Source organism: Vidua macroura, chromosome 9 (assembly GCF_024509145.1).
Source record: "Vidua macroura isolate BioBank_ID:100142 chromosome 9, ASM2450914v1, whole genome shotgun sequence".
Lineage (NCBI taxonomy): Eukaryota > Metazoa > Chordata > Aves > Passeriformes > Viduidae > Vidua > Vidua macroura.
In genome coordinates, this window is record NC_071579.1 from 8,113,188 (window position 1) to 8,136,620 (window position 23,433).

General features: G+C 42.7%; 1 protein-coding gene across 1 annotated transcript in view; it reads right to left on the reverse strand.

Annotated features, from left to right (window-relative positions):
- HMCN1 (hemicentin 1) overlaps positions 1-23,433 on the reverse strand; it is a 166,716-nt gene that overhangs the window by 128,456 nt on the left and 14,827 nt on the right. The window contains exons 2-4 of the mRNA XM_053985174.1: positions 7,318-7,388; positions 3,288-3,446; positions 2,629-2,751 (exon numbers count right to left, since the gene is read on the reverse strand). Of these exons, the coding sequence (XP_053841149.1) occupies positions 2,629-2,751; positions 3,288-3,446; positions 7,318-7,388 (353 nt within the window). The remainder of the gene's footprint in view (positions 1-2,628; positions 2,752-3,287; positions 3,447-7,317; positions 7,389-23,433) is intronic.

Below are 23,433 nucleotides of genomic sequence, written 5' to 3' on the forward strand. Positions count from 1 at the left end.
TTTCATGCTTTGCTGGACTGAACCCAACACAACTTTGTCAATCACCAATAATTTTGCCCAAGTTAATTGTAGTATTTGAAATCAGAACATGTTTTTCAGAAGTAAAAAAAAGGCACTAAGTTTTCAGTCTTCTCAGTACACAAGCATTGGATGTGTATCAAGTACTGTTTTGCTGTGTTTCCTTGTATCTAGCTTAGAATATTGCTTCATTCTGCACTTAATGCTCAAAGGGCAAGAACAAGAGGAATGGTTTGAAACTTTATATACTAAAAATAGCTTTGTTTGAGCTTTTTGGGGGGGTAGAATAATCAAAATGTTTTAACAAAACAAGTCGTTGGTTTGGCAGGGTACTCGGCAGGGACTTTGTAGCTATTCCCTAATCCCCAATCCAGCATTGGCTGTCTCTAGGCCTACAACGGTGAGTGTGCTTTATAAACTGCATTCTTTACACATCATCAACTCCTCAGAGAAAAAGGAGGGCAAGCATGATTGTTTGATTGCAGCTGAATCCTGCCTGAGGGCTATCCCATAAACAGCTGATCAGACCTCTGCGAGATGTCCCGTTTGTTTGCATCCACCCACTGGTGGATGTGCTTCTTGGAATCAGTGCTGATCCAGAACTGAAACCACAGAGAAGGTTTTACTGGGGATGGCAGCAATTTGGTCAGCTCATTTTCACAGTCACTTGGCCCAGACACAGATTTATGTAAGGTCAACAATCACTAAAATTGCAGAGTATTTTGGGTTTGGCTTTAACACTAATTGTTCAGCAGTTATTGTGGAAGACTTCTGAAAGTTATTTAGGGTTTGCTTTTTTTCCACCTTAGGCAATCTCTTACAATGTTTAAGCATCTCTTTCCAGTGGCTATGGGCTGTGTTTTTGCCTCTCTCTCAAAAAAACTCTGCCAAAATATCGCCTACTAATTTCACCCTCTGCTCTTGTGCAGAGGTGGTGAGGCCCTGGCACAGGGTGCCCAGAGAAGCTGTGGCTGCCCCTGGATCCCTGGAAGTGTCCAAGGCCAGGCTGGATGGGGCTTGGAGCAACCTGGGCTAGTGGAAGGTCTCCCTGCCCACAGCAGGGGGTGGAATGAGATGATCTTCAAGATATCTTGCAACCCAGGACATCTTACGACTTTACAATTCCATGATTATTTACTCAAAAGAAATGTTGAGATGAAGCTGGAAGGGGGTGAAAGCAGCTACTGAAACCCCTTGCTTACAACCTTACCCAAAACTCCAAGGCAGTCTATCCTTTCAGGCAGAAGTTGGTGTTCTTAGAAACACAGAAGTGCCAAGTTCAGACAACAGCAGCGGGCAGCCAGGAAAGCAGCTCGTGCCAGCTCCACTCCAGAACACGGTGCTCTCTAGCACCCACAAATGGCTTTATCTGCTCTCTTCTACCTCTCAAAAGCGGAAGAAAACAAAACCACAACAATCCAACCAAACCTTTACCCTAAAACAACAGTCCTGGCAAAGAGCATTCCCCACTGGCAGTATCAGAGGGTCACAGAATTGGTTGGGTTGGAAGGGCACTTAAAGACCACATCATTCCATGATGATCCCTTCTGTATAAAGGGATTTCATGGAGCGTCACAGAGAAGTTTTACCCTTTATACATAATAGCAAAATGCAGGCCAGGAACAGACCAAACAGGTAATTTCCTTTCTTCCAAATTTTAACCTAATTTTTGGAGGATAAATATTCTGGGAAGTTTCTCCTTTTGATCACCTTCACATCTCTGCCAATAGCTTCTATCATTCCCAATGAGAACTTCAATTTTTCTAGGCAACAGCTGTAGAAAAATGCAATTTATCTCCAACATTTATCATTGTCAGAATTTTAGGACAGAAAGAAGGAACAAACCAGGGTAAATTTTTATTAAACAACTACAGCTAGTTATGGCCTACACTGGGAGTTCAAAGGGGAATGTTTACAACATTTATAAACAATTCCAGCTCTCCAGATAAATACCATGTGATTTCACCTCTCTCCAAACTGTTTTCTCACGCACTTCTGAAGTTTCATTCCTGTATGAGACTCACTGAAGTTCCCAAAACAGTCATTCATAGCTGTGGGTCAGGAACCACAGTTACCAGGAGGGCAGCAGAGGTGGCAAAAGTATTGCAGTGATAACCTCAATTTAAAAGTTACTTCCATGACTCTGTGAACAATGGAAACCTGAGAGTTCACACTATCTATCCTATATCCATTTTTGTCCAGGATAAGTAACAGTCCTTTGCTTGCTCACAAAATGCTCATTTAAAGCTAAATGTGTGCTCTTGTTTTGAGCAGAAAAGCCACTACTTTACACAGAGCCCAGAACTGCTCCTTTTTTTAAAGGCTCTTCTCCTGGAAGCCTTCTGGCACAGGCAGAGGGAAGTTGGGCAGGTTCTAGTAAGATGTGCCACTTCACATTTCCCTATTGTCAATAAAAGTCACAGTATTGCATCCTGATATAGAAGATGGAGAAAGGAAGGAAAGGAAAGGTGGAATGGAGTCCACATACTAAGACCAGAACATTTAGAAGTTCCCCTTCTGCTCCCTAACCCACCACCAGGTCTCTTAAAGATTTACAGTATAACTCTTGCCTCATTTTCTTTATCTATTGCAAAACTAAAGCAAAGTTACCTCATTAACTTGTTTTTTGTCCAAGTGAAAAACTTGACCAGAACTTGTTGAAGCAATTTCTTCATAGACCTTGTAACCAATATGATCCCTGTCATCACAGTCTCCAGTCAGCACAAACACCACCTGGATTTAAAAAAATCAGTGAATCATTGGACACATGGTGCATAGGTGAGGAAAACACTGCCATGGCAGCATTAAGGCAAGACAACAGCAGAATGTGTCAGACAAGATGGGCTTGTTTCTCTGCATGGACAGAGGCATTGCACTCAGTAATGATGGAAAAAGCAATGCAGAAGAAAAAGGAATAGACAAAAATCCCTTTAAAAATCAATCTGCCCTGTCACATAATACCTCTTTTAGAACAACAACAACAAAAAAAAAATCCATGTAAGTGATAAGCTGCCAAAACCACACATACTGGTAGAAGATTCAGTTGCATTGTTTAATTCACAATAATAAAAGAATATTCCACTAAGTTTTTCCTTACCCACATCAGTTACCTCTATTAAAAAAAAAAATAAATACTTAAAATGCAGTATTATGGTCCCTTCTGTAATAAGATTTCACCAAGTTTCACACAGGAGAATTCTACCCTTAGTCATCAAGAAAACAGAGCATTAAACACACAACCCAGGTGGGAATGCAAATCCCCTCAGTACCTGAGACTGTTTCTGTTGGATGAGTTGAAGCACTTCATGGGTCAGTCTGTAATCCTTGGATCGGGCATCAGTAAATACATAGATGAAAGAGCCAGGCAGGGAAATTTCTAGAGCAATCTTTATTGCCCCAATGCTCATCTCTGGACAGTCTCCACCACCCTGTTCACAAGTAGAAATAAAACATAACATTTTTTCTTTTAAGAAAGAAAACCATACCAAATAAGTTACTTTCTTTTGGGACATTCAAGACAGATACTTCCTCAGCCTCTCATCATTTATTCAGCTTTTCTACCCTAAGGATTTTATGGTTTCTGCAGAGTGCTGTAACACACTCACAAGCAGCAACTGCAACAATTCCAAAGGAGAAATAAAGTCAAAGGAAGCGCCCTGACTTCCATGGCTGCTGCCATGGTCACACTTATCCACGTCCTGCTAGCTCCAGCTTTTGTGACAGCTCCATTTCCCACATTTACATGCTCCCTTCCCGGCTGACAACTCCCCTGCTCTGGTAGTCACAGAAGGTCACAGGCACAGACAGATGGGAAATGGTCCCAGGCAGGCAGTGCCGAGCTCCAGGAGCCCTTCTGGACACCAGAGCAGCAACAACCTGCCCTGGACTCCACCCTGGGACAGGGAGCTCAGCAGAGGGCACAGGTGCTGTGTTCCCACAGCTCTGCACTGCAGCAGCTGCAGAGCTGGAGGTTTTTCAGACCATGTGTTCAATCAAAATGCTTCCAAGTATGACTTTATCTTCATAGGAAAGGATTCATTTTTCTCACTGAATTAAGAATTTGGGAAAAATACTGTTTAAATAAAAGCTCACTAACTTACATAAAAATTAACTTGGCATATTGAAGACAGAACTTTCCAAAGAGCTGATACAAACTGTAAAACTTGCCCTGTCATCTACAATAGATCTCTGCATAGATTCAGCATTACATATAAAATTGATTTCTTTTATTTTTACAATCAACATGCCTTCACACATATATATATACAAATCTACACATGATGGGAAAGAATAAGGCAAAAAGAGAACAGTCCTTTCTACTTAAGAGTTTTGTTCATCCTCAGTGAAATGTTTGTGTCAGGAACAACATTGTATTGGTGAAGGACCAAAATAGAAATCAAAAAATTATTAGAACAGGACTGATAGGTCATCTTGCAGTAGAGAAAATGTAAACACTTTCTACAGGTTAATCTATCAGTATCCTTAATCAATTTCAAAGCAAGAATATCAACAAGTTTCTCATTTATGCTAAAGAATAAGCATGTGGTCGCTGTTTTTCTGTAAGTCATATAAGAACCATTGTTCTTTTTCAAAGTCAGTTCTCCTAAATGCAGCCTTAGTTTTATGGGAAAAGCAAGTGGTAGACTCCAGACAGCCTGAAATTCAAGAGAGAACTCTCCAAGAAGATTTTTGACACAAGTCAGAACTTTATCTTGGCAATGCCTATACAGTCCAATGGGACACATCAGTATATCCAAATTCTTTCAGCAGAAGACTCTTCCACATAAAGCTTTAATTTGTGGGCAAAGTCAAAATAAGAGATAATTTATACAGACATCTACTTGGAACAAGAAAATTTCTATTGCCACTTCAAGTCTACTTGATTATCATCTCATAATATTCTATATGGCAGCATCTGTTTTCTACATAGAACATGAAAAGCACAACTGAGCTAAATGGCTTCTCTGAGAACAAGCATGGACTTTTTTTATTCCTATAATGTAGAATAATACTCTTAAAAGGCAGCTGGTAGAACAGCAAAACATCATCATCATGGAATGGTTTGGATTGGATTGGAAGGGCCTTAAAAGTCCATCCAGTGTCATGTCTGCCATGAGCAGGGACACTTTCCACTAGCCCAGGTTGCTCCAAGCCCTGTCCAACCTGGCCTGGGACACTTCCAGGGATCCAGGGGCAGCCACAGCATCCCTGAGCACCCTGTGCCAGGGCCTGCCCACCTTCACAGGCAGAATTGCTTCCAAACATTTAACATTAGTATTGTCTTTACTTAAATTTTAAAAAGTGGAAAATTTTCCATTCAGTACATTCAGTATTTCCTGCCTTTCTCTCCAAATTAAAATTAAATACAACTACCTCATGAAGCTTTCTGGAAAAGCTGAGGTGAGTGAAGCTCAGGAAGCTTTGTTTTCCCTTCAGTTTGAACAGGCCCACAGAAATACACAAAAAAAAAAAAATCCCAAAAAACCAACAACACTAAGGAGCCATTGCTGCCCAAGTCCACGTTCTTATCACACTGTCTGTAAGAATGATTAAAAGGTAGTTACAGATGAAATATAGGTGATACCTCCTAAGCTGATCCTGTATCCAGGGAATATGTTCTTTATCACTCTGAATGTAAAAGGAACAGGGTCCAGTTTCTGCAGTGAAATGTACACAGCCAAATTTTTAACCTCATGTCAAATGTCAGCCAAAAGACCCTCCAATTGCTCTGTGACAGATGAATGCAAAACAAGAGCTGGGCTTACCCTGATGTTCAGGGAGGACAAGTTGAGCATATTTTGATTTAATATGTTTTATACACAAGATGCCTTGAAATATTTATCTTCATCTTAATTTTAGCTTTGTTCATTAATGAGAATATTTGGCCCATGCCCTTTCTCAAAACGAACCCAGCTCAAAATTTACTCTACCTCCACAACATCCACTCTTGCATCTTTTATCAGTCGTTTTGGAAAAATACTGGTAACAAACCTGTAGAAAATGTTTATATTTTCTCTACTGCAAGATGACCTATCAGTCCTGTTCAATTCATTTTTTGATTTCTATTTTGGCCCTTCACCAATACAATGGATGAATACAAGTCAATGAGAGTCTTCATATAGCAGAATGAGCGTATCTTGAAAGTAATTATGAAATATGCGATGATTAAATCATGAAATTTAAAATTAATTAGACAGAAACTTTTAGACAACTTGATTAGAAATGGAGAGTTTGAAATTCCCAAAAGCTTCACCTAAATCATCCACCTTTTAGAAAGAGCTGCGATTACTGTCCAGTACAATTGTTGAGGAAACAAGACATGAAAACTGGATGGAGTTTTAAAGCTTAAATTTCCCCATGAAGGAGAAAACTGCAATAGCTATTGTTTTCTCTGGATTTCAAACCTCATGCCAACTTTCAAAGTAATCTTCAAGCAATCTGTTCTTACAAGGATTATATCATGTGCCAGTTTCTGAGGGAGAGCCTGTCTGGAACTACTGACTCCAGCAAGGTTCACCACAGGTCAGAAGCATTTTCCTTGGTTAAAGACAGGACAGTAAGAGCCTATGTTCTGTCAGTAAGGAAAACTCCACTGCAGTACTTCCTCCTTTCTTTCTATCACCCGAAGGAAGAGCTGGAGCTGGGTCAGGGCAGGGTGAGGCTGGAGCTCAGGGAAAGGTTCTTCTCCAGAGGGTGCTGGCACTGCCCAGGCTCCCCAGGGAATGGGCACGGCCCCGAGGCTGCCAGAGCTCCAGGAGGGTTTGGACAACGCTCCCAGGGATGCACAGGGTGGGATTGTTGGGGTGTCTGGGCAGGGACAGGGGTTGCTCCTGTGGGTCCCTTCCCACTCAGGATATTCTGTGATTCTAAGAAGCCTCATTACTGCCAAGTAATGCACGGCAGGGAAGGCAGTACCTATGGAAAACCTGATGGGTCTTACAGTCCTCTTGTTTGAATGGTGTTCATGAAATATAATATCCAAAACACAGTAAAAGCCATAAAGGTGTCTGTGGACAAGGGGCAGGACTAATGAAAATGCCAACTAAATGTTAGCATTATCTAACTATTCCTTCTAGTGTTATCAAACCGAGTCTCCACACAATGATGTGAACTAAGACAAAGGAATGAATCATAACCCTAAATTAGGATGAGCAGGAAGTTGACAGTTTGTGCAGGCAAAACGACAGAGGTAAGTGATCTACATCCTCATGAATGCTTGCAGCAGGAATATCAGCACAAGAAGAGGATGGCGTGAGCAAACGGTCTTTGCTAGAACCACATAGGAAACAAGTTACTCACCTGAACATAAAGTTCCCTAAGTTCAAATTGAAATTTCTTGGGATCTGTGGTTATTGTCACTGGACCAATTTCTAGAATGAAATACAAAGACAACTGAGTTATCCAAAGATATATGGTAGTAAAAAAAAAAAGAAACTAAAAGCATTGAACAGAAAGAAATAGTAGAGAATGATATTCCCAGTACTGAAACCTGTGATTTCAAATCTGGTAACTTTAATATTCCAGTATTACCAATCTCTATGTGCCTTAAACATTTATAGGCACATAAAGCCTTCCCCCTTTGATTTTGATCAAATATTTTATTGTTCTTAGTAATAAAAAGGGAACAAAAATTCCCAGAACAAATGTTGCTGGACCAAGAAATAATGTATTTTTACAGAAAGAGGCTCTTTAGACTGGAGAAAACGAGGCTTTGGGAAAACCTCACAGCAGCCTTCCAGTGCCTAAAGGAGCTCAAGGAGAGTTGGAGAGGGACTTTGGACAAGGGCCTGGAGGGACAGGACAAGGGGAAATGGCTTCAAACTTAAAAGGTATTTGATATTGGGGAAGCAGCTCTTCCCTGTGAGGATGGGAAGGTCATGCCACAGAGTGCTCAGCGAAGCTGTGGCTGCTCCTGGATCCCCGGAAGTGTCCAAGACCAGGCTGGATGGGGCATGGAGTAACCTGGGCCAGTGGAAGGTGTCCCTGCCCATGGCAGAGGGTGAAACGAGATGAATTTAAGATCCCTTCCAACTTAAACCATTCCACAATGTTGTGATTCTAGGTAAACATGTAGATGCCTCTCTGGACAGAACACACATAGTTGGCTTTGCAATTTTACTCCTGTAAAAAAAAAAAAAAAAAAAAAAAAAAAAGGAAAGAAAAAAAAGACATGTGGCACACCTCTTCCCTGAAAAAAAAAATGTACCTCTGGAAATATCCCAGTGTGAGCCCTATCCCCAGTCCAGCACATCTAGCAGCAGCAGCCAGAATGAACCAAAGCAGAAACAACTTCATTCATAGCATTTGTCATGTCTGGCTACTGAGGAAGGGCAGGACATCCAAGTGAAATTGCCTGGGGTATGGTAACAGCAGCACATATGTGTCCATTTCCCAATCCCATGGAGCTGCCCCTCACACAGCTGCCTTCCTGATTGGTATCAAATGTGATTCCAGCCAGCTGGTTCCTATGCCATGATTTCCTGCCTGTTCACCTCAATCTGCCTTGGCACCAGTGCCCTCCATTCTTTGCCTGGCCCAGGCAGGCATTGCTGCCCTGGCCGTGGGCACTCACCCAGCTCAGCAAGTACAGTCAGGGTGCTACGCCAAAAATCAATAAATAAACATACACACACACAAATGAAGAGATTTCTGCCAGTTGAGTGCTCCAAAGCACTCAAAGAGATCAGCTGAGTCCTGACAGAGCAAACAGGGCACAATTCTGCTGTCAGGGTAAAAGCCAAGCATGAAATTGCAACGGTGCCAATTTAATACAGCTGCAGCTTACAGGGAAGTGCTGCCTCAGCAGACCTCACAGCACTTTCCAAGCTCTATAAAAGTTAATACACACTTATCTTCCATATAACACAGACATTTTTCTTTTTTAAACAATCCAAAGTTTTATTTCACTGGAGTTACAACAACTGCCATAACCAAGGTCTACTCTAATCAAACCAGTATTTGCTGGGCAAGCTCTATTTATGGATGTCTTTTGGTTTAATTTCTTTGCAAGTCACCCACGAGATCACACAAAACCTTTCCTAGAACACTAAACTGTCCTTGGGGATTTTTTTTTTAATGGCTGTGAGTCATTTATCTGTGAATGCCATGTACTAAAATGTTGCACTATCATTAAAAGAGCCATTATGTTCCTTCACATACCTCATCCTGCTGTGCTCCTGCTCTCCCTGGCACTATTCTCCTTTGGGTGTCCTTTACAGCAAACACCTGCAATAAAGCTACCTCCAAATTGTTTTGCTTCCAATCTCCCTGTTGCCAAGCTCTGTTCTAAAGCACATCACTGACTGGAGTTTATCCATACAGTAACCTCACTAGCTTCATTATTCCCATCCATTGAGGGATTCAGTGTTTCAGTCTAGAGCAATAAATCCTTTGGAAAGGCTTTCTTACCCTATAAAATAAAGATCTGAAAAGCAATACTCCTTCAGCTAAGCTAAAACAGCCCATCAGGTCAGATGGGCTGAGAACTTGGCCTTACTCCCCCATAGGCAGCACGGGCTGGCTCCAGCAGCGCCGATGCCCAGCAGAGCCTGGCCAGCTTCCTGCAGGATCAGGGCTCCAGCTGCCCTCTGCTGAGAGCTCAGCAAAGAGCTCAGCTGGAAAACACCCCCCGGGCCACAAAGGCATGGTCAGCATCAAGTGCTGTGGGCAGGAGAGAGCAGAGAGCCCCACAGGAGCTGTGCAGGGCAGATGTCCTCAGCTGATTCCACAACCAAGGCCATGTCTGAATGGTGATGTTGCTCCTCCTCACCACCTGAACACTCACCAGCTTGTCCCAAAAAATCCAGCAGCTGGCCTTCACATACTGTTGTGCCACCAGCTTATGTGACCTGCCTGCCAGAAAACCTTTAATAGCCTTCACCAGCTTCAGTTTCTTTCATCCTCATTTGGTGACCTACAAGTACAGCCCAAATAAGGCTGTTTCACCAACACAGGTAAACAAAGACCTTCAAAGTGTCCAGAATATAAAAAAGAAAGAGCATTATGAGAAGTGATTTAAATTTACATAACAAGCATAGTTTAAACAGAATATTCACTCAGAAACTACGCCCTGTAAACACACCAAGCAGAAGAAAATAATAAGCTTTTTACCTTCATTAGCTCTTTAGCCGAAGCTTCACATATGGAATACTCTTAACAGAATACAGAATCACAGAATGGGTTGGAAGGGACCTTAAAGCCCATCCAGTCCCACCCTCTGCCATGGGCAGGGACACCTTCCACCAGCCCAGGTTGCTCCAGTCTCTGTCCAACCTAGCCTTGGACAATTCCAGTGATGGGGAGGTGTGGTTTTCCATTCTCATGCTGCAATCTGAATCCATTATTAGGGACTGATAGGGGAATATTTGGAACTGGTTTGTTGTGGGGGTCTCTCCATTGCTCACTACTCCAAAACTTTCATGATCACCCAGAGGGAGCTGTGCAAAGGTAAAAAAGCTGACACAGCCCCAGAATGGCAGCAAGTCTTTTTGAGGCACCAACTCAATCCTCTGGCCTCACAAGTACAGTGTAAACATCAGCTCTTCCAGACTGACTCAGGAATCAACAGTCAGACTTGCACACACACAAACTGGTACCAGCCAAAAGGAAACGTTTTAAAGGAATGGCTGCACATCCCTGAGCAAAGCCTGGACTTCCAAAACTGAAATCACAGAAGTCAACGTGGCCACTGCGGCATCTGAGCTTGTACCTAAGCAATTAGACTATGACAACACACGACTGAGTAACACAGAGATCAAGGAATTTGATGCTTGCTTTCTGGGGCAAGTCTTGTAAAAACCATCTCATTGGTAAATAAGGAGAAAAGCCCACAGCCACCTAAGAAACTGGCCATTTCAAAAGGGCCTGCTGTTTTTCCATGGCGTTCTGCCACACCTCAAATGGCCACATGTTTATGTACAAGCTGAGCAGCAAGCATGTTGGGAAAACCACAGATTTCCCCATGACACACAATCACACATAATTACCACTGACAGTGATTGCAAATTTGGCACTCCCCTAGTCCTGACCACTGAACACATCTGCACCAAATGTCTGCTTTGGACGGCTGGGTGCTTTAGGATCTAGCAAAGGAATATGGAAGTCTTCTGCCTACCTCTCATCAACTCAGAACACTGGATTTGTTTATTCCAGAAGGAATAAGAAAGCTCTAAGTGATACATGGTAGCTGAAGGAATTTTGGCAGAGATGCTAAACCTTGTGGAGTGCTCTCACCCACAGAATTCCTTCTTCTAATTCACAGCAAGGATGTTTTCCTGATTCAAAGCCATATCCAGAATTAAACCTAACTAACTAAATAAATAAAGCAAAGATATCCCCCTAAAAAGCCTCCACACCTTTGAATACTTCCAAAGAAATAAAAACTTCAAAATTATGACACTACAAATGAAAAAGTAAAATAGAAAAAACCAAAACCACAAAGCCTACCACAGTATAGCAACAAATCCCTGATATTCAAATAACAATATTAATGTTATATTATATATAATACCAAAATAATTACACTATGTTACATTATATAACTACACTAATTATATACTAATAAAAACTAATAGTTAGTATATTTAGTTATCTCTTCATAACACAGTATACACAGAAAAAGCATGGGTGACAATTATCTTCCACATTCTTTTTATTTATGAAGTGGACTGACAAGTCTAGCACTGGGCTGTGGCAATTCTGACAGTTTTTGAGATCAGAGGATTAATATGGGTTTCACACACCCATATAAACAAATCCTCACTTGCCCATTGATATATGTGTGTATATGTGTGTGTGTGAGTACACGTATATCAAATAATTTTCACCACAAATGAAGCGATGCTCAAGGATTAGGAGTAATCAGATTAGACAGCTGAAATGCCTAAACCAAGATCCCTGCCAAAATAAGCTGGTGTACAATTATTCCCTAAGAGCCATTTACTAAGGGTGCTGGGCACCGAGGTTTATCTGATTTAATGCTCTTCTCAGAGAAAAAAAGAGAACTCTATCCAATCCATTGCAAGGCTCTGTTTATAATGCCTCTGAAGACCTTTAGAAACAGCCACTGCCAAGAACTCAGAGAATAAGAACAATGGTAGAGCTGCTCCAGCCAGGCTCCAGCCAGCTGTCCAGCCTGAGGGCACAGAAGCAGAAACCTGCAATTTTCCAACAGCAAATTGGGTCCTGCAGGCTCTTCCCTCTATAAATCCCTCATGAGCTGCCACTGGAAGTGCTCCACAGGGTTCTCCTTCCCCTTAAAGAGAGAGTAATCACACAGGTGAGACTACATAGAAGAAAACCACTTGTAACTGACATCTCATGATAGTGAATAGTTTTACTCATCACACAGCTGACAAGTACATGCACACAGGATCAGAAGCTGTTTTTATAGCATGATGTTTTAATGCACCAAAAAATGCTGCTCCATTTTAACTGATTGCAAATTTCTGTTGTAGACTACCAAACCAAGAAGTTGACTCCACCACATAGTAAAAAAGACCAAACTTAAAGCCTTGTGCTTCGTGCTCTGATGTGAAGGACACCCTCAACTCCCATTCAGATGATGGGAACTGTGTGGATAGAAACCTTGATGAATTTTTCCAGGAGCACAAGGCAGCACTGGAGATGCTGCCTACAGCCATGAGCCCCCCATGGCTAACACAAATCCCATTGGAAAGACCATCCCAATGGATTCAGGGAGCACTGAGTAAGGCAAGAGGCTTAGCACTAGAACATGAAATAGGCTACTTAAATTTTCCTCCTAAATGATATTTCCTCATGTCTCAGCTGCTTTCAGATTCTACCCTGGCTATAATGAATTTTTTGAAAAGCCCAGAAACTGCAGTGAGCAACTTTTACCAGAGAGAAATGAGCCAAACCAGCCCAGCAAGCTCACTTTTCGTTAATACACTCACTTTTTTATTTCTTAAATAATTTTTCAGCCTCATGACTTATGACTACTAAGTGTAACAGCAGACAGAAAGGAGTCAGACTGCTCACAATTTTTCACCCAGTTTTTCACAAGTTGGCTGTTCACAGACAAGCCAGACAGATTACCCTGGGAATTGCAGAGCCCTACTAAGCAGCCCAACCCAGCACCAGTGGAGCTGATGAAGCTCCAGCCTCACGGATGGCAAGGGCCACCACCCTCATGCATCAAACTCTTCACCTCAGGACAGTGGCCAGAGCCTGGCTGAAACTCGGTGACCAAAGATCTAACACAAGTTTTACTTGCAATTTGCCTTAGCAAGTGCCACGTTTGTGTTGTTATTTCCCATTGTTTTAATAGTTATGAGCTCATGACTTTTTTTTTAAAGGAAAATAACAATGACAAAAAAAAAAAAGCATTATGCATGCTTCATTTCTTGGAAAAGAAAGCTCACTTGGAGACCCAAAGTGGATAAAATCTATTATTCTCATCTTTTGTCTATTGCAACAAGCACTAAGTTTAGTTTACAAGCCTCAAGTGCAGTTGTCTAAAAGTTATTAACCACATGCAGTAAGAAACAATAAAAATCAGGGACAGATTTGCCCAGCACACTGTTAACTCCACCTTCTACAGCTACAGTCACAAACCACAGCGTGTGCAGAGTAACCTCCTCTACACAGAGATGGTTAAAATAAATCCAGATTTGTTACAAATGCTCTCTTAATGGGTGATGCACTTAACAGTCTTGGAACTTCTCAAACCCTTTGCATGAGTGGCACATCACATTAACCAAGGAATCCTAACTAAAAAAACTACTCCCTTAGGCTTGAAATGAGAAAAAGATCGCTTCAATGCAATAGAAACACAGGTTGATTATTATTCTGAGGAAGTAATCCATCTGAACATCTCCTCTAGCTCCACTGCAAGGCCAGAAGTTTTTGTCTATTGCTGGGGCACAGCTATGGGCAAAGAGATCAGAAAACTTGAGTCCATGTGGTTCAGATTTAAAGTAATGACTTTAGTGGCTATTAAATGTCCCCAAAAAATGACACAAAGCAAGTTTTTTTTCCTTTCTGGGGACAAGCAAACATCGTGAATGCTGAAATCTGGAGCAGCCCCACCTCAGCCTTTTGCAGAGCCCGGAGGTCTGTTCCCAGCGGGGCCACAGCGCCGTGTCTGAGCTGACTCTGCTGCCTCTGGCCAGCCCTCTGTGGATGGCTGCCCAACTCCCAGCACACAGCCACGGCTGGCAACTCGGCTGACAGGCCCTGAGAGAGGCCAAGGGCTGAGCGAGCCACGGAGATTATGGGAAGCTCTTACAACTAGGTGGTCCCTGACATCCAAGCCTTGAGCTGGAGCTCCATCCCAGCACTGAGTATGTCCAGGACTGTGCTCTCCTGCATCTCCTGCGTGCCCAGAGCTTTGGGGTTTGTGCTTGCCCGTCCAGCACTGCCACTGCTGCAGGCGTTCATGGGGCTGCTTTGCTTTTCCAACAACAAAAGGCACGAGCAGACGCAAGGGGAGAAAGCTTTGAGCAATTTGCTTTACTCAGCCTACAGTAAAGGACAAACAGCTGATAAGGACTGCAGACACAGCTTCCTTACTGTCCAGCCTGGGAGCAGCGCTGGATCCCAGGGCTGGCCTGTGCTCCCAACTCCCACTGAACATCTGAGAAGGTCATCAGCTCACTTTCTGTTTGTGTTTATTTCCCCTTGTTAACAACAGGCTGAACAGAGTAAAACTCAGTTCATATTGCTCTTTAAATTCTTTCTCCAGACTGAACTCCAGTTCAGTCCAGGTCTATTTCTGTCTCATCTCTGGGTCTGTGTATTTTGGCACTGCTCCTTCTCCACTTGTAACAGCACTGGATAAAGAACGTGCACTGAGGAATCGGGCAGGAACAAATGCAACTACCCATTTCACACTGCTGCTTTCAAATCAAGAGGGATTTAAAACACCATTTTAAATTCACAGTTTATACTTAATATTTCATTACAAAATGAACTTATTTACTGTGACATCTAGCATGATTGATTTTGAGCTGCTGTCCACACTGCTGTCAGCCGGGAATATCTGAGCTCCACCATGGGGAGCCTCCTGGCACTGCAGGGTACCACAGCCTCATCTGTAAAGCTCCTTTTTCATGGAACTCAGGCTCCCACCGTGTCCCCAGGTGTATCTCATCATAAGAGGGTGCAATGGCTGACTGGCAAAAAAAGTCACAGCTTCTTTTATTTGCGGGATAAATTAATTCAATTACAATAGCTAATTAAAAGCTTCTTCTGCTTGGAAGATTATATGCCTGGATTACTTCCTTCAAAGAGATTTGGAAGATCCTTGGAGAGAGCTACCTTACTGAAGCCAAGTCAACTTTTTGATCTTGAGACATCAGCAAACTGAAAAGCAACTGGCTCTTTCCTACTGCAAGTGCAGCTGCCTTGCTTTCCCAAAGGATATGGAACTACAAATGCAATCAGAACCCACAGCTATAGAAAAGCAGACCCTGTAAGCAAATAAAGTTACCATCAGCAACCCAAACATCCTGGGAGCAGGATAATCCAGTCTTGCTCAGTCTGGGATGAGGGGAAACATTCTTCATCCCCATCATGTAGCACAAACCAAAGTCCCAAGGCAGGAACGGTACTTAACAGGGGTAATTACCCCCCAGTTATTAATAAAGCAGCAGTCAGTGTTTTCTTCAAGAAGCCATTTTCCTAAAAAGCTTTTTGGAGACCATGGCACTAATCCATCAGTCCTTAAAACTGCCAAGAAACCATGGGAACACAAGGACTTCCCAGAGTATGTTCCCATATTAAACCTATCCTGCTCTTTAATAAGCTTATGTTGTGGTTTGCCTTCACATGGTAAAAGATAATTTTATTTTAAATCATCATAGAATCATAGGCTTAGGTGGGAAGGGATCTTAAAGTTCATCTAGGGGTCCATCCCTTGGGCAGGGACATTTCCACTAGCCCAGGTTGCTCCATGCCCTGTACAACCTGGTCTTGGACACTTCCAGGGATGGGGCAGCTACAGCTTCTATGGTATCCTGTCCCAGGGCTTCCCCACCCTCAGGGAACAGTTCCTTCCTAACACTGAATCAATGCTGCGCTCTGGCAGTGGGAAGCCACTCCCCCTTGTCCTGTCTCTCCATCCCTTGTAAAAAGTCTCTCTCCATCTCTCCTGTCAGGCACTGGAAGGCCACAGTGAGGTCACCGCAGCACTTCTCATCTCCAGGCTGACCAATCCCAATGCTTTCAGCCTTCCCCAGAGGAAAGGTGCTCCATCCCCCTGATCCCCTTGGTGGCTCTCCATCTGACCATAGATGCCCTATGGTGTGTTTGGTTTAAATGGGTCTCTGGAGGTTTCTTTGGCTGGAGGGAGTTACATGGCCTGGGACAAAAACACCACTGTTGGATATGAAGCTCAAACACAGTGTGGTAAGTTTTCCCTAAAAGAAACACAAAAAAGTAAAGACTGAGCTAGAATTCTTTCAGATGCCAGACACAATCCTTGAAACACTAATTAAATTTTGCTCAGCAAAGTATCAGCAAACCACATAATTATGCAATTAGCCCTAAACAAAGGGAAAAGATAGACATTAAACACAGACTACCTACACTTGCATAATTCAAGCACAACTAAATAGAGTCCCCTCAGTTTTCATACCAAACTACCTGTCTCTCAATAGAACACAAGGGAGAAAGAAAAAAGTTTAATTTTGAAAATTCTAGGAGAATAAAACCAAGGTTCTAGGAGATGACCTGCGTGTGCCTGCACACATATACATACATGTGCATGAACATCATCATTTAGATACTCAAAAAGTCTTTAGGATATATCCAGCTGCCATCCTTTGAGAATGCAGATGTCCAAACATAACAAAACTCAAGTAATCTGACGCCAGCTGCTGGGAGAAAGAAGTGTCACATTCAGTACAAAATTCAGATATTCTGCATGAGATTACTCTGTACCTAAAATATTCTTTTATTTCCTTTTTACTACTAGAAATGCATCTACCTTCTTTCCAAGTAACTGACAGAGTTTTTATTGATTTCAGTTAGAACAGACACCAGCTCCCATCCAAGTATTCCACTATAAAGTGAATTGCTAAAGGATTACCAATGTAAAACCATTAGAAACCCCAATCCTGTCCTTTCAGGCATTACAACTGTAAATTCAAATCTCTGCATCATTCCAGCTAAGTCTCCACTTCACAGAACTAATCCACATGCAGCTGACAGAACACGGAATGTTACAGCAGATAACACTGTCCGTGTGCACCAATTATTCACTCTGACAATATCCAATTGGGAATATTATCCCTAGGGCTCTAACAAGGGTCCAGTGATGCCTCAAATACTGCTGTGAATAGAGAGGCATCGATTCGTTGAAATTAAAACACCCATTTAAGGATCTTCAAAGAAGGGCTGTTACTGGTGTTCCAGGTTAACATGAACTTTCTGGTCTTTTTAAACATCTATTACTAACTTAAACAGTGAAGACTCTAAATAATTCATTTTCTATTTCTACCTATCAGACACATTTCTTACTCCTGGTGAGGCTCTGTTTGAGAAGTTGAATCAGATTATTTTTTTGAGGTGCCTTCTTACCTGGGCTGTTGCAGGACTCTATTGTACAAGAAAGCAGTGGGAAAAAGAAGCAGAAAATAAGACTGCAAAATAGCTTATCTGACAGAGCCAACCCAGGAAAAAGAGGATACTGAAACATTTTAGTTCTATTTTTAAAAATATGTGGTTTGGATTGAAATGCCGATTTAAAAAGAAAGATATAGCAAGTTTTTCATGGCCAGACGAGCCTCTCAAAAGCTTCATTACAGCACTGTTTACTTTGGTAACTAGCGAGTCAGCTGGAAGCAGCTCTCTCCCATCCCTTCACTTTTGCCTGTATCATTTGTAATTGTGTCATTTTCTAAATGGCACCAAGAAAAACATTTTTAAGCAGAAAGTGTTCAAGTAAGGGATAAAGTTCTTGCGGAAGTCTAGAGAACCAAGGCTGAGAAACTGGAACGCTCACCACAACCCAGGGGAAGGGGAAAGGAGTCGGGCCAGGCTGAGCAGTGTCTCCACACTGCCAGAACAGCTCAGTGGTGACAGTGGTCTCATGTGTCTCCTTGCTCTCCATGGGCCACAGCAGTCAGAATGCCTTGCCTCTGGTTTTTCCCAGCTGAGTCTGGCCCAGCAGCACACACAGGGCTCCCTGGCAGCTCTCCTCCCTAAGACAGGCTGCAACCCCTGAAGCTGGGCTGCTGGGAGCCATCTACACAGAGTTACAGAGGCTCTTCTCCCCCCTCGGCAGCACTACACTCACTTCATGGTTTTATTCTGCCAGGAGAACTGAAAACCAGAACTTCTCCCCACAGTAGTCACACAAGCCCTGAGAATGACTGTTTGGTAAATGAATCCTGGTGCACAGAAGTCTCACACTCAATGCTGCTGAGGGTCTGGCTGCAAGACACACATCTTCAGTTGTCACTTTGGAAAGGGAATCTGCACATTCACTGACTTACGTAAACCCTGTGGCATGTAAACAATCCCCCAATCCGTGTCTAAGCATCATTTCTGCCCACAGTCATTTGTCATATAAAACTGACATCTCAGTCAGGTAGCAAAACACCTTATAATAGAGAATCATGGAATCATTTAGGATGGAAAAGCCCTCTAAGATCATCGAGTCAAACCACTGACCCAGCACTGCCAAGGCCACCACCAACCACGTCCACAAGTGACGCATCCACACAGCTTTTAAATCCCTCCAAGGATGGTGACACTTCCCTGGGCAATCTGTTCCAATGCTTGTCAAACCTCTGAGAGAAATTTTCTTAATATCAATTTAAAGCTCCCCTAGAGCAACTTGAAGCTGTTTCCTCCTGTCTTATATAACAATATAGTTTTAAATGTCAACTGAGAAAAGACCAGAAAGAAGCCCAAAGCAGGAATAGCCATGCACTTGTTCAGGAAGAATTTCAGGTTGCTTCTCCAGCTCTGAAACAGCAGCTCTGAGGGCTCATCACCAGCAGCTCAGCCAAGAACTGAGAGCATGTCATTGTCTCAGTGTGACCTGGATCCATGCAGGACTCATAAAATCCTAAAAAGCTCACCAGGTCCTTTCTTCAGCATCCTTCAGAGTCTACCTAAACCCTCAAGGGTATGAGAAGTTTTCAAAGCAGATGAGCTGCCCCAGCAAGCTGAAGGACTTGCCCTGGCTGCCGCATTCCTGGAAGTGTCCAAGGCCAGGTTGTGCCCCTTGCATGGGACAGCCGGGGATGGGGGACACTTGTCCCTGGGGGAACATGGTAACCCCTCACATCCAATCAAGTTGTGAGACGGTCTCCACCAATGGACGATGGAGAAAGGTCAGCTGGCAGACTTTGGGAGGGGCCAAGTACATATAAGAAAAATATTAAAATATGTATGACCACTCATAAATATTCATGCTGCTGATGCAATTTTCCCAGGTGTGTAAAAGGCGGAGCCACCATTTTGTGAACGAGCCCCTGGCATCGAGACACACTTCCAGCGCTGTCCCTTTTGCTTCGTCTATTTTTATTAGTTCTCAATAAAACTTTTCCTAACTCATCCCCACCCAGGGTCTGAGTCGTTTACAACAAGCTCCCTTACAACCACGCTGCCTTTTGCCAACTCCTCTGCGCAAGCAAGAACTCCGGGCAGCTCATCACAGCAGGATCCACGAGAGCTTAACTGGGGGAGCTGCTAATCCGGGCAGCTTTGCCCAGCCTTGTCTGCCCAGCAGCAGAATCCCAGCTGTGCAGATCTCTATCACCTCCCCACATGGGCGCAGTGCCCCTGCACTGACCCACAGGCACAGCACAGCCCACGGGACGCTGGGACACCTCACAACAACGGGAGCTCAGTAGCTACAAGAAAGCTGTTTCAGGGCTTTGGAAGAAGGAAAATAAACGGCATCAGAATATTTCTGCTCTTGATGCAGGTTTCAGTGCTCAGTAGTTTTTAGGAAGCTTTGGAAGAGAGGGAAACATTAAATATTATCTGTGGGTTGTAAAATTCCACGGAGTTTTACTAGTGTAAAAATGCAAGCATGCTCCAAACTAACTCAAAAAGCAGATGTGAACAGGGAGGGAGGAGGGAAAGAGGATGAGAACATTAACTTTTTTGCCCTAATCAGCTAAACAGGAATACATTAGGCAAAACCTTGTTTTCTGTTCACTCATCTTGTAAAATTTGTTTGAAATAATGCCACTATTTATGTTTAGATAGAAATTAATTTAGACTAACTCATTTGTCTTGAACCTTGTATTTCCCAGTTTTACTCTCCATCTGGCCTAGTCCAAACAGACTGGAATGTACTCAGTTGACTACTGGAAAAACATGGAACTCTCAAAGGGCAATGAAATAATCGATTGCTAAATAATTACCAAATTTACTCTAAAAGAATGATTACAGTTTAAAAACGGAAGCATTTACCATGATGATTGTTTTCACTAAACTTGTTCAGCCTGTTTATACAACACAGAGCACAAAGATATCTTCTCTGGGGAATTTGGATCTGTGACCATAAAGCCATCAAGCTCCAAAAATCAATGTTACCACCTGATTTGCACTGTTTGTGTAGGTCAATCTAAAGCATATTTTCTCAGGGTCTGCATTGTGTCTGGAAGAAAACCCACTCTCTGAACTGGCAGGTCCTTTCAAATACAGTCTGACAGCTCACACTGGATATTTGAGGTGGTCAGGTCACCACTCCCCTCATGAGTCAACAGAGTGAAGGGTGAATGCTAATTCCTGAGCTGCTGCAGCAAAGTATAGTCACTGAGGATGCCACCAGTGAATGGCATGGAATCATGGAATGGCTTGGGTTTGGAAGGGACCTTAAAGCTCATCTCATTCCACCCCCTGCCATGGCAGAGACACCTTCCACTAGGTTGTTCCAAGCCTCTCCAACCTGGCCTTGGACACTTCCAAGGATCCAGGGGTAGCCACAGCTTCTCTGAGCACCTTGTGCTAGGACCACCCCACCCTCACAGAGAACTTCTCCCCAGTATCTAATCCTGCTTCTGGCAGTGGGAAGCCATTCCCCCTCCTGGCCCTCCAGGCCCTTGTCCCAAGTCTCTCTCCAGCTCTCTTGGAACCCCCTTTAGGCACTGGAAGGGGCTCTCAGGTCTTTCCAGAAACCTCTCTTCTCTAGGTGAACTCCCACAGCTCTCCCAGCCTGTCTTCAGTCCTTCCCGTAGAGAGTGGTCCTGTCTTTACCCCGCTGTGCTGCTCAGTGCTCAAGCTGCAAACTCTCTCTGTCTCCCTGCTCCAGTGTCTTAAAGACATTCACAAACCAACACGGAATTCCTGCATACACTGAGAGTCAAGGCAATTTTCCTGAATATGGTGGCCAAACAACAAAGATTGAAAGGGCATCACTAATTCTTTAAACAACAGCCTGTTGGGCAGGCTCAAAGCACCATTTTTTTGTACCAACTGCCCACTGGAGTGGTCACAGTGAAGACTGTCATCTCATGGAATTCAGGAGCTATTCAGGTACAGACATGGACAGTCATCCAGTCTCTCCTGAAGATCTTTTTCAGGTGTCTGCAGTACAAAATGGTATCCAAATGATTAAGGCAGGATGGCTAAGGTTTAAATCACCAGTTCTGCCAAACGTCCCCTTTGCTGCCAGAGGAAAATCTTCAGGCCCCACTCAGGAAAACACTTAAGGATATGTGAAAAGGGTATCAAAATCAACAGAACATATATAAAAACATTCCAAAGTGTTTTGCTTAACTTTGTGCCTGAGATCTCCAAACTAAATGAGGTGGCGTTTCCCATCTCCTATCCCTTCTTTATCCCTAGAGCTGGGGCTGGATATCTTGGGCAGGATTATTTATCATCACATGAATGTAGCAATACTATACCAGCATAAGCCCAACTGTAAAAATGTTAAGACAAATGTTACGGATTAATTCTGGAATGATTACGAGGCACAAGACCCCAGTGTGCAGCTAAACTACATAAACACAGATAAAACTGTCCAAACTGCAAACCTGACTAATAAACCCTATTTAACTAACAGAATAGCCTAGATGAAATTCCAGCTGTCCTTCACACACGATAAATTAAAATACTCTGTAAGAAAGTTCAGTGTACACTTCAACAAAGGAAATATCAACAAAACCAGGAAAAATTCAATTCATTTCATTCTCCGAAGTCACATCTCACATTTACTGAGCCCTTCCAAACATGTTATGTTGCTGATTAGCAGTAATGCCTTAAGGTACTCTTTTTTCCTTTTTTCTGATCTTTGGAGTTAAAAACTGCTTTAAAACATCACTGAGGCACATAATTCTTACCGAACGATAATGTCGGGGAGCACCCTGTAATTTGAAACACTGCACTTCTAATGGACAAAATTGAGTCAAGTAGGAAAAGCAGGATGGATCCAGATCCCAGCCTGAGCACAATCAGTCTTCAAACAGGGCTGAAAAAATGAAAACCAGCTGAGCTAATAAAAACCAGACCCTGCTTAAACAATCTTTCATCAAGTAAACTTCACCTATGTTGTTACTCTTGGAATTCGGTAAAGTAGGAGGAGCCAGGAAGGTCTGAAGACAAGATGAGAAAGGATATTTCTGAAGGATGTAATATTTAGCAAAATAAGATGGCAGACAACCAAAGCCAGACTCTGAGCTCAGTTGTACTGGTGTAAATCCAATCGAGCATCACTGACTGTAATGGAATTACTCTGGATTTACTCCATGTTAACAGAGATCAAAACTTGATCAGAGACAGAATATCAAACTGGGAAAAAAAGGCTTTTATATCTACACAATGGGACATTTCATTGCAAGTAACTAAGCAAGTGTTTAATGCTTAACATTAAACAACACAAGGTGAGATGGACTTGGGTTATCCCATAAATACCCACAGCCAAAATTCTCTACAAAGCAAAGTTTTATGTACTTCAAATCTACCTCTAAGCAAGATTTATGCAAATTAATGAGTTCATTCAAAACATGCTTCACTTATTCAGGGGTTTTCTTATTTGCTTGTTTTGTAAAAAGGACAGTTTGAGATTAATCAAGACTCATCCCCACAAAGCAGGAATGCAACAGCATCTCTTCAGTTGCCTCCTTTGCAGAAAGGAATACAGACACCTACCATTTGCTAAGCTGCAGCTCCAGCTCCAGACTGTACTGTATACCTCTAGACTGGGGAGTATTTCTGTGCCTTCCCTCTAAAAAATGCCCCAGCCACAGGTACACATCATATTGGTGGCTGTGCCAAACCACCAAGGCATTAAAAGATTTGCTTGATGTGGTAAAATTGCCAATTCTTCAAAATGCCATTTAGCTAACAGTCATTATTTTTATCTCCTTATACCATGGCTCATTTGGGTAACAGAATGACATTCAGATCAACTTTGGAAGGTAGAGAAAGAGCCAACTTTTACAGCAATGACACGATCCCCACTTTTCACACCCTAAGCATGAGCCACAG